This window comes from Drosophila gunungcola (genome assembly GCF_025200985.1).
Source record: "Drosophila gunungcola strain Sukarami chromosome 3L unlocalized genomic scaffold, Dgunungcola_SK_2 000005F, whole genome shotgun sequence".
In the NCBI taxonomy this organism is placed as follows: Eukaryota; Metazoa; Arthropoda; class Insecta; order Diptera; family Drosophilidae; genus Drosophila; species Drosophila gunungcola.
In genome coordinates, this window is record NW_026453180.1 from 1,528,717 (window position 1) to 1,538,121 (window position 9,405).

Below are 9,405 nucleotides of genomic sequence, written 5' to 3' on the forward strand. Positions count from 1 at the left end.
GTTTTCTACAAACCTTTAGAAGCACCCGGATTACTGATTCCCAAAAAGGGTAATCATAAAAAATACCTGATTGTCCGCAGATGGTTAAAATATATTACATTACCATATGTCAGATATCCTGAGGGATCATAAAACATTAAGGAACCTAGCATTTTTCAGGTAGAAATATCTTTAAGCAAGTACCTGTACCAGAACTCTTATTCGGTATAAATAGGCGAAACAACCCACCGGAGATCAGTCAAATTTTTCGCTTCATAGAAGACAGTTATTGTAAAAACCATGCATCATCATCAGAACATAGGAGACGCTGCCGCCTTGAATGGAATGCTTCCACCTTACGAAGCCATGGCCATGTACGAGCAGCCAAAGCCTCGATTCATCTTCAAGATGCCCCGTGTGGTGCCCGATCAGAGGTCAAAGTTCGAGAGCGATGAGCTGTTCCGACGCCTAAGCCGCGAAAGCGAGGTGCGATACACGGGCTACAGGGAACGGGCAGCGGAGGAGCGCAAGATGCGATTCATAACGGATTGCCGCAAGGGCTATGCGGAGATCTCAATGGTGGCTTCCGGCACCAACCTACAGCTCTACTTCAACGCCAACCACAATCCGTACGCCCAGGAGCAGGAGTGCGACTTCGACAGGGAGCGCGGCAAAGTCCATCTACGCTCCAGCTTTATCATGAACGGGGTGTGCGTCCGCTTTCGGGGCTATGTGGATTTGGATCGACTTGACGGCGTGGCCAGTCTGGAGTTCGACGAGCAGCGAGCCCAGCAGGAGGATGCCCAGCTGCAGGAGCAGATCCAAAGCTACAACCAACGCATGGCTGAATCCAAGAGAATTTATCACACCCCCCAGACTCCACCGGAAGATCACCATCGCAGGGGCGGACCTGGTCTCCCCGGAGGCCCAATGGGCTGGTAGTAATATGGTCATTTTTATAAGTCTGTAGGTTTAATTAAAGACCTTTGTAAATTTTATAACAAATAGCTTGAACCAATGCCTCGTACTATCATTTTGAAATAATACAATATTTAAAGTTTAAAATTAAAACTAATTAACTTAATAATAGTTAATGATCTCCACAACCCATAACTTATCTAAATATAGTTTGAATATTGACTTTTATATCAACTGTGCAAAACATAGTGAAATAAAAACAAAGATCCCAATAGACGGGCATTATAAAACAGAAAGTCTGGAAATCGGTTAACAATGTTTTAGATAAAGTTTACCTTTTAAACTTAGCTTTGAAAAACTGCTGTTTTTTTTCGTTTTACAAAGCTATAACCAAAAAACGCAAAAAATGATTCGTATTTTACTTAAGGTCCAATTTTTACCCAGATGTCTATTAAAACTTTAAATTATTATTAATAGAAAAAAGCACAAATTTTGAGATTCGGTTTAAGTAAGTCAACTTATAAGACAACATTAATGAACCCTTATTCATTGGGAACTCTCTAAAAGCAGCTTACGAAAACAACTCATGTTCACCTAATGATTGTTTATCTGGGGCTCCTTAAGGGTTGCTGGCCGGGGTCTTTGGCCTTCATTGCGCCAGTTTCGGAACAACCACCACCCAGAGCGACCAAACCCTCCAAGGAGGACGAGGCCGAGGACGAGGAGTGGGTCCAGCTGCCGTTCCGCCGTATACTCTCCAGGGTGGGCCGGTTGTCCTCTCTTAACTGAACTCTCGATTTGAACAGAGCACCGGGCATTTGAGCATATATTGATTTTCCGCCCGTTTGTGTTGGGATGCTGCCGAAATAAACTTTGCAACTGGTCTGATTGTGAATCCGAATCAGTCTCTTTCCGAACGCGAAACTCAGAAGCGGAAAGACGCCGAGTGAAAATGAAATAAACAGAAGGGAACGCCGTTGCGGACTAAGAATTCATAAAATTATACATACCGCAGCGCGATTTGCAAACATTCGGATTGTGTGCTGTGCTTCAATTTGTTGGTGGTCGCCGTACTTTTCCGCACCGTCCGAATCGGCACGAAAAGCTGAGAGATTGGTCTAAAATTAGCGACCGGTGTGTTTTGGTAGGGTGTCGTATAGGGGGTCCCAGTGAACTCCGGCCCCTCCGAATCCCCAGCGGCCCACTTGGAATCTATACACGAGTTGTGAGCCCCAAAAAGTGTTTACCCATAAATCGGCCAAGATGCCTCCTGCATCCAATACGATCGTGCTGAAAAGCCTATCCGTGCTTCTGGGCCTGTTCTTTATCTTCGTGGGCACCCTGAAGTTGACGCCGCACATCAGCAAGGATCTCTACAAGGACCTGGTATGTGAAAAATCAATACTGCCGGAGTTTTCGCTTGGTTGTTTTCTTTGCAGTCATGTGGGTTGCAGACCATCGATTTTTACCACTCCTTCGAGGTGCAGTTTTTAGTCTATTTGTTTTTTATTTGGAAAGCTCTTATGTAAATTGGGGGAGAACATTTTAAGAATAGTCCGATAATAGAACGCCTTTCAAAAATATGACTGACTAATGGGCATTGAACTCGACCCCATCAATGCCAATCGCTGACATTCAGACGACGCGAGACGCTATGATCTTCAAAGATATTTCAGGAAAAATATGTACTTTAATATTGAAATAGAAAAAAAAAATCCAATGTAGGAAACTCGGATGATGATTGTCCAAAAATTTGGAATTTTATTTAACTGGTCAAGTAAAAAATATACGTTTTATTTATGAATGAACAAATTTAATTTTTTTTAAATTTTTGTTTATAAATAAATAAGCAATCAATCCAAAAAGAAACCAAAATGTACAATTTTAACAAGAAATTAGAAGGCCTTAAAAATTTTGCAAACTAATTAATAATCACGTTCTTTGTAAATTGCTTTGAATGCCTCCAAACAAATAAGAAACATGCGTATATTTGTATATCTTGAAAAAGCTAAAGATTTATAAAACAGCTGTTGCTGAGAATTTGTTGTTTACCTTTTGTAAAAACAACGCCCAAAGATTTCGTTTTCATTACCATAAAATATTTCACATACCAATGTAAACAATTTTGCACACCAAAACCACCATGACGTATTTTTCTCAATCAATTCAGGGTATACGAATTAGTTTTATATATATAAACAAGAGGGTGGGTCGACAGTCTTATGTGAAAAATAATTTAAACTGAAAATAAAACCAAACAGCGTATTTCACATTACACACCTTATTCAAATATCGTATATTTCCGATTCGGTTGATGTTTTTAAATTGGCATTGCATTCGTTACGCGCCATTTTACTTTCAGCTCTCGTGATTTTTTAAAATTCTTTTTTTTTGCCCAAGCTATGGCATTTGAATTTCGAAATATTCGTTTTGTTTGCCGTTCCCAGTGGTGTAATTACCTTCGAATTACCACAAACACTTGGGGCCACCGATGCCAACAAAAACACATACGAAATTTGACAAAAAGAAAAGCTTGCCGCCTCCATTTAAAAATAAACGGGCTGCACCGCCAGGCGGAGCAAATTCCTCTGGGGATGTGTTTCTGGGCATGATTAATTATAACCCCGATTTCCTCTCGATTGCAGCGCACAGAGTACGTGAAGTATGCCAAAGTATTCCCGTTGACGGCCCTTTTTGGAGTGAAGGTACCCTCGAAATGGTACCGGCGCACAGTTGGCATCCTGGAGATCGTCTGCGGCCTGGCCATGGCTCTGATTCCCTATCGTAAGTTGGGGAGATGACTCCTAGATATAAAGATAAACTACATTCCATATTTACCCACAGATAAAGTCAAGAATGCGGCCAATGTGACGCTGCTAGTGCTGATGCTGCTGGGCATCTACCAGCACTGGATGGTAAGTGATCCCTTCGAGCGCTCGGGACCGGCGCTGGTGTTCACCTTCATGCTGGGCGGCCGCCTGGTGGTCTGGTACCAGACCGCCCGCCTCCAGGACGAGGCCTCGACGGCTGCCCAGCCACCGGCGAACGGCGTTAAGCAGGATTAGGCGCCTGCTCCTGCTTGAACTCCCGTTGCATCACATAGTCACACTCATAGTCATTCACTGAACCAGCTTTGTTTTAGCACCTTAAGTTGGGTTCCTCCAAGGCAATTGGCGCGCCCTGTCTTTGGGTCACAAATTCTTTCACACAACAACATCATTCTAGCAAATCGAAATTCATGTTTTCACTTTGGTGCCAAATTAATTATCGTATACAAAACTATAAATGAGATATTAACTAATACTGTAGAGCCACGGCATAAAGACACGACCAGAACAACCAAAAATTGTAATCAAATCCACTTCGTAACGGGCACTTAGTCGAACACATCTAAATTACGACTTTTAGAAACAATTTTAATAAATTTGAACAACTCATACATATTTAAAATTAATTATCCAACATGTCAGTCAATCTGAAATTCGTATTAATTTCGTTTTGCAACGCGCGATTAGCGGAGAGATTATTAAGGGTATACTGTGGTGCTCTAAGCTATAACTGTGCCTAGGAATCGATTCCTAAATACAATTAACTGGTGTGTGTGCCCTACTCGGATCCAGTGCTCAGGAGCTTTAGGGCCTTCTGCAGGTTCTCGATGGCGGTCTTCACGTCATCATAGTTGAGGGCACTTCCTGCGTACTTGCAATACTTCTGGGCGGTAATCATTTGGTCAGGAGTGATGTGCACTCCGGCCACGGGCACAATGGGCTGGTAAATGGTGGCCGCCGTGGCTGGATGGGGCTGACCTGTGGGCACATAGGGCTCAAAGCCACCGGGCTTTTCCTCATCCACCGGCGGACTGGGCAATTTGTTCGGATTGTTTAGCACCTCCTCGACGGTGGGGGGAACCACGCTGGAAGTCGTCGGCGAAGATGGAGCAGGCGGCTGGGTATCAGGGGCAGGAGCAGCTGCTCCCGCTACATCCTCTGGCGATGTGTCCGTAGCCGAAGCGTTGGTATTCTCCCCCTCGAGTTCCGCCTCATCATCGTCATCTGGCAAGGGACCGGGAATCGGTGTCTCTCCGTTTTTCAGGCAATTGTGTATGTAGGCCGCCTTCCACTTGGCGTACTTCCTGTTGTGCAGCGCCTCCTCGCTCAGTTCCCCGAAGGTCTGGAGTATGTCGTACAGCACTCCGCTGGAGTAGAAGGCCTTGACGACGTTTCTGCGGAGGAATCATTAACTTTTGAAGAGGCTGTCCCTGTCGTTACCCACTTGCCAAAGTTCTCCTCGCGATCCTGTTTATCGGCGTACAGGAATAGTTTCAAGGCGTAGTTTTCAATGTGAGCTTGGGCAGCCACCTCATTGGTCAAGGCCTCGTTGTCCGTATGCTGCTTCTTCATCTGCTCCAGCCAATCCATCAAGCCTATGCGGTTGAAAGGGAAAAACCAAACGAAAACAAAACAGGGATGAGTCATAGTTGCGGAATATGCGTATTGGATTTTCACTTACCGAGGAGCAATTTGGTTTCCTCACCCGTTTGGGTGGAGGCCTTGAGACCCACTTGGAGGGCACTATGTACGGGAACAAAGAATTAACTTTAAATACACACTGGGACAGGGGAAAAACAATTTGTAGATACTCACTAGAGTCTCGCCCAGTAGGCAATGACCACATCCCTTGTGTCGTGCTCTTGGGCCAGTTTCAAGAAGTGCTGAATGGACTTCAAGGAGGGGGGACAAGGTGGAAACTCCATCGTAGCCGGAGGAATTCTGAATCTTCCTCTTTGTCTTGGATTAGTTTGTGTGGATCTGGAAAATTGTGCCGAAATTAGTGGAATTACGTAGAGTGACCAGCTCTTGCAGTTATATCGATAGCCGATAGATCGACTAGTTTCACTATCGATATGAGTTTGCGGAACTAGTTACTGTTGTCAGGTGTTGAGCTCCCACATAAGCTAGATTGTGGATAAAAAAGGATATCCAATATAAATGCTGAAAAGCAAGCTATATCCAAATGGAAGAATTCGTACAAGAAACTATATGTTTTTAAATGGACTATCACTATAATGCCAAAACTATGCAATCATTCAATAAAAATATAAATGTTGGCTATCAATCTTTTAAATGTTCTGATCTATTATAAATTGAAAAATATGTTATTCGTTTGTTTAAATTCGTGGTGTAGATCTAGCCTTAAAAAGGCTAAGCAGGCAACACTGAGTGGAACCAGCAAATACAAAACTAAAGTTGGTTCCTGTGTCTACAGGTGTTGGTGTTGGACTCTCAGTTGTTAATCGGCGGCCAAGACGTTTGGAGTTCTTGGGTAAATATTCTGGGAACCGGTTGTGGCGCGGCTGTTATCAGTGCGACTAATTGCACTTTGCACTTTGACCTGCATCCTAATCCTAGGCACTTTACTCCAGGTTCATCTTTAAAACACCGGCAACATGGTTCTCTCCAAGCCTTTGTACTCGCTCTTCGGCAGTTATCTGGAGCAGCTCTTCAGCCATCCGGTTCGCACCAAATCCATTACGGCGTAAGTACACTGACCGCCTTTTCTGGCCATTCCGTAACCCGCACTTGTTGCTCCTGGTCCCGATTGCAGATGCGTTTTGGCCACTTCGGCGAATGTGACCTCCCAGCGTTTGGCGGGGGCCAAGAAACTCAACCAGCACAGTGTCTTCGCCTACGGACTCTTTGGTCTGATCTTCGGAGGAAGTGTGCCCCATTATTTCTACACAACGGTGGAGCGGCTCTTTAGCCATGACTTGCGTTTCAGGAGGTTCTTCCTATTCCTGTCCGAAAGACTTGCCTATGCTCCGATCTACCAGGCACTCTCCCTGTTCTTCCTTTCCCTGTTCGAGGTAGGAATCACATAAATCTCTAGAGATTACGTTTGGTAGTCTTATTGATAAGAAAGCTCTAGCAACCTTAAAGCATTTGCCTGTGAAATCCCTTTCTCACCTTTAATCTCTTCCAGGGCAACTCCCCCCAAACGGCGCTGAATAATGTGGAGAAGCTCTACTGGCCCCTGCTCAAGGCCAACTGGCAGTATCTTTCCGTGTTTGTGTACCTCAACTTCGCCTACGTGCCACCGATGTTCCGGTCCATTAGCATGGCCATCATATCCTTCATCTGGGTGGTGTACATCGCCAAGAGGCGTCGTCGCTTCCAGGAGAAGCAGACCGCCGAGAAGGCCGCCAAATAAGCATTCCATCACGGAGACGAAGACTTTAAACTTTGTGCATGATGTCTTGGCTTAATATTCCAATTACTGTTTAGATTACGGCTGTACTGCTTGAAGTTTATTATCTGCTTTGCGTTTCGGCGGATTGCAAAAAGTCCGTAAGTGTACGGGAGCGTAAGATAAGCTAAAACTAACTAGAGTGTCGCCTTATCAAACGACTGTTGTTAAACCTTAAATTTTGTAAACTTTTCGTACTAATAATAAACGTATAAATAATGAATGAGCCGGCGCATTTTAAATGCAAACTATTAGTAACACAACGGTTTTTTTTTTTAATTTTAAAGATTTTAAAAGTTAGAGATGTTTATTCAGTGGGTTTTATTCCTATTACCACAATTTTATTATATTAATACTTAATTGATGATTACACATATGTATATAAAATCGCCTATGATAAAGAATTTATTAAAATTTATTTTAATCAAGTCGAAGTTAATTTCTCTTATCCCCTTTCCTAAACTAATTAAAATATAAGTGAAAACAATTCGAAAATATACATAACAGCCAGAAAAGCTTGGTAAGTACTTAACGAATCGATTAATTTAAAATATTTTTAAGTGTGTCCGTCACACTTTAAGTTATTTAAAATCGAATGATTAAATGGAAGATCACCTAAGTTTGAAAATATATCAATCTAAAATCTGGACCAGCTGGAAGAACATGGCTGTGGCGACAATCGCAATTGCTCTGGCTTTTTGTTTGGTAAAATTGAAAATGCATGCATTCTAAGTAAAAATTATTCACTTACTTTACCAATCGAATTTTAGTGCGTGGCGGTTAAAGCTAACCAAAACTATGCCGCCTTAAGAGAACACAATCGGTTGAGGAGGTTGCATGGCAGTCCCCCGCTTCAATTGGATGCGGGTCTATCCAGGGGAGCTCAACAATATGCGCAGGTATGTTCTCGCCATATTATGAATATTAATAGGTATTTAATACTATTAAACAAAATTGCTTGATAAGGAGCTGGTCCGTAGAGGAGTGTTAACGCATTCAAACGGACCATATGGAGAAAACTTATGCCGACATCTTGATCCTGTAAAATGTGTACAATTTTGGTATGATGAAATTCCCCTCTACAACTTTAATTATCCAGTATTCAGCGTGCCTACTGGACATTTTACTGCCTTAGTTTGGAAGAATTCAAGAAGACTGGGTTTTGGCTATGCCAGAGACTATAGAGGAGTGTACTACGTGGTAGCTAGATACACTCCAACCGGAAATGTGAACGGGCGATTCGCAGAAAATGTCCTCAGGCCGATCGGAAGATATAGGAGAGGCTGAGTCTGCGACTAAGTTTTAAAGCGAAAAATGAAGCTTATTTTCCGACAGCTTCTTGAATGGGTTGATCTCTACTGGACCTATAATAAAGGTATAATAGTATTTACACCTAAAAAACATGTATGTATTTTAAATAAAAAAAATATATCAATTCAAACAGGTAAGATAAGTTTTAACTTCGTTTTTCAGCTTTCGTTAATAATTAATGCAGTGCTGCTTAGTCTAAAAACCAGTCATATTAAATCAGAAAAAGTTAAAAAAAGTTTCAGGTTAAATGCCAAGCGATTAGAAATCTCTCCTCGAGTTCACCGAGGTATAACATTAAAGATTTGGGCCACGTTACCCTAGTATTTCGGCGAAAACAATGCGCCGAATTTCGGAGGTCTCGTGCTCTTTAAAAAGGCCATTCAAACCAAATTTCTTGTCTTCTGACACCAGGCGAACAGAAATCCCTGACGGGTGCTGCTGAGTTCTAATACCAATGAAAACCAAGCTTACAGATTACTTAAAATAACCGTTAATTTTATTCCAGTGCACAGTGAGGTAGTCAGCGAGAGAAGGGGTTTGGGGGGACAAACCCCCCCAAATAGCGATTTTAGCTCCCCTTGGAACACTTTTGACTACGCCTCTGCTAGACGCAGACACCTGAAAATAGAACACCTTCTAACGGTTATGTTCGCCTGGTGTTTCAAAACGAAGACAATGAATTTTTGCGTCGCAATCGACCGACAAAATTCAATTTTTCGTATGCAAACTGGGCAGTTCCTGATTTTAAAGTACCAAGCCAACAGAAAGCTCAGCAAGCGACCAGAAGCCAATTTTTTACGATCAGCTGTTATTTTACAGGATGGCTGCCACAAAGTCCACTCCCATTTGTTGACCAATGAAAACCAAGCTTACAGATTACTTAAAATAACCGTTAATTTTCTTCCAATGCACAGTGAGGTAGTCAGCGAGAGAAGGGGTTTGGGGGGACAAACC

At 42.7% G+C, this 9,405-nt stretch overlaps 5 protein-coding genes across 8 annotated transcripts; 4 read left to right on the forward strand and 1 right to left on the reverse strand.

The window, feature by feature from the left end:
- Positions 1–6: 6 nt before the first annotated feature.
- Positions 7–997, forward strand: LOC128259545 (protein brother). The gene is made up of 2 exons (XM_052991996.1): positions 7–159; positions 215–997. The coding sequence occupies exon 2, from the start codon at positions 280–282 to the stop codon at positions 919–921; it is 642 nt and encodes a 213-aa protein (XP_052847956.1). The 5' UTR covers positions 7–159; positions 215–279; the 3' UTR covers positions 922–997.
- Positions 998–1,181: 184 nt separating this feature from the next.
- LOC128259548 (novel acetylcholine receptor chaperone) lies at positions 1,182–4,351 on the forward strand. Of its 2 annotated transcripts, none has more exons than XM_052992002.1 (3): positions 1,182–2,283; positions 3,543–3,685; positions 3,748–3,851. In XM_052992002.1, exons 1-3 carry the CDS (start codon positions 2,161–2,163, stop codon positions 3,818–3,820), a joined length of 339 nt encoding a protein of 112 aa, XP_052847962.1. In that variant the 5' UTR covers positions 1,182–2,160; the 3' UTR covers positions 3,821–3,851. The 2 variants fall into 2 exon arrangements, with proteins under 2 accessions (XP_052847962.1, XP_052847961.1); XM_052992001.1 differs by having other exon boundaries at positions 1,330–2,283; positions 3,543–3,681; positions 3,742–4,351.
- Positions 4,293–5,770, reverse strand: LOC128259544 (vacuolar protein sorting-associated protein VTA1 homolog). Its single transcript, XM_052991995.1, has 4 exons — positions 5,541–5,770; positions 5,407–5,468; positions 5,170–5,320; positions 4,293–5,119 (listed from the first exon to the last, which is right to left on the reverse strand). Exons 1-4 carry the CDS (start codon positions 5,648–5,650, stop codon positions 4,504–4,506), a joined length of 939 nt encoding a protein of 312 aa, XP_052847955.1. The 5' UTR covers positions 5,651–5,770; the 3' UTR covers positions 4,293–4,503.
- Positions 5,771–6,064: 294 nt separating this feature from the next.
- LOC128259546 (uncharacterized) lies at positions 6,065–7,363 on the forward strand. 3 transcript variants are annotated; one of them, XM_052991997.1, is made up of 4 exons: positions 6,065–6,219; positions 6,320–6,432; positions 6,502–6,760; positions 6,877–7,363. In XM_052991997.1, the coding sequence occupies exons 2-4, from the start codon at positions 6,344–6,346 to the stop codon at positions 7,102–7,104; spliced, it is 576 nt and encodes a 191-aa protein (XP_052847957.1). In that variant the 5' UTR covers positions 6,065–6,219; positions 6,320–6,343; the 3' UTR covers positions 7,105–7,363. The 3 variants fall into 3 exon arrangements, with proteins under 3 accessions (XP_052847957.1, XP_052847958.1, XP_052847959.1); XM_052991998.1 differs by having other exon boundaries at positions 6,092–6,219; positions 6,306–6,432; XM_052991999.1 differs by having other exon boundaries at positions 6,128–6,259.
- Positions 7,364–7,607: 244 nt separating this feature from the next.
- On the forward strand, positions 7,608–8,562 carry LOC128259547 (Golgi-associated plant pathogenesis-related protein 1-like). Its single transcript, XM_052992000.1, has 3 exons — positions 7,608–7,845; positions 7,911–8,039; positions 8,107–8,562. The coding sequence occupies exons 1-3, from the start codon at positions 7,744–7,746 to the stop codon at positions 8,425–8,427; spliced, it is 552 nt and encodes a 183-aa protein (XP_052847960.1). The 5' UTR covers positions 7,608–7,743; the 3' UTR covers positions 8,428–8,562.
- Positions 8,563–9,405: the final 843 nt, after the last annotated feature.

What these genes read in the sequence shown, in the direction of transcription:
- LOC128259545 (XM_052991996.1), top strand. Translation starts at nt 280, where the DNA reads ATGCATCATCATCAGAACATAGGAGACGCTGCCGCCTTGAATGGAATG.
- LOC128259548 (XM_052992001.1), top strand. Translation starts at nt 2,161, where the DNA reads ATGCCTCCTGCATCCAATACGATCGTGCTGAAAAGCCTATCCGTGCTT. An exon ending in AGGATCTCTACAAGGACCTG is followed by an intron (nt 2,284 to 3,542) that starts GTATGTGAAAAA and finishes TCTCGATTGCAG; the next exon opens with CGCACAGAGTACGTGAAGTA. An exon ending in CATGGCTCTGATTCCCTATC is followed by an intron (nt 3,682 to 3,741) that starts GTAAGTTGGGGA and finishes ATTTACCCACAG; the next exon opens with ATAAAGTCAAGAATGCGGCC.
- LOC128259544 (XM_052991995.1), bottom strand. Translation starts at nt 5,650, where the DNA reads ATGGAGTTTCCACCTTGTCCCCCCTCCTTGAAGTCCATTCAGCACTTC. An exon ending in GCCTACTGGGCGAGACTCTA is followed by an intron (nt 5,469 to 5,540) that starts GTGAGTATCTAC and finishes TCCCGTACATAG; the next exon opens with TGCCCTCCAAGTGGGTCTCA. An exon ending in GGAAACCAAATTGCTCCTCG is followed by an intron (nt 5,321 to 5,406) that starts GTAAGTGAAAAT and finishes TCAACCGCATAG; the next exon opens with GCTTGATGGATTGGCTGGAG.
- LOC128259546 (XM_052991997.1), top strand. Translation starts at nt 6,344, where the DNA reads ATGGTTCTCTCCAAGCCTTTGTACTCGCTCTTCGGCAGTTATCTGGAG. An exon ending in CGCACCAAATCCATTACGGC is followed by an intron (nt 6,433 to 6,501) that starts GTAAGTACACTG and finishes TCCCGATTGCAG; the next exon opens with ATGCGTTTTGGCCACTTCGG. An exon ending in TCTTCCTTTCCCTGTTCGAG is followed by an intron (nt 6,761 to 6,876) that starts GTAGGAATCACA and finishes AATCTCTTCCAG; the next exon opens with GGCAACTCCCCCCAAACGGC.
- LOC128259547 (XM_052992000.1), top strand. Translation starts at nt 7,744, where the DNA reads ATGGAAGATCACCTAAGTTTGAAAATATATCAATCTAAAATCTGGACC. An exon ending in TTGCTCTGGCTTTTTGTTTG is followed by an intron (nt 7,846 to 7,910) that starts GTAAAATTGAAA and finishes ATCGAATTTTAG; the next exon opens with TGCGTGGCGGTTAAAGCTAA. An exon ending in GAGCTCAACAATATGCGCAG is followed by an intron (nt 8,040 to 8,106) that starts GTATGTTCTCGC and finishes TTGCTTGATAAG; the next exon opens with GAGCTGGTCCGTAGAGGAGT.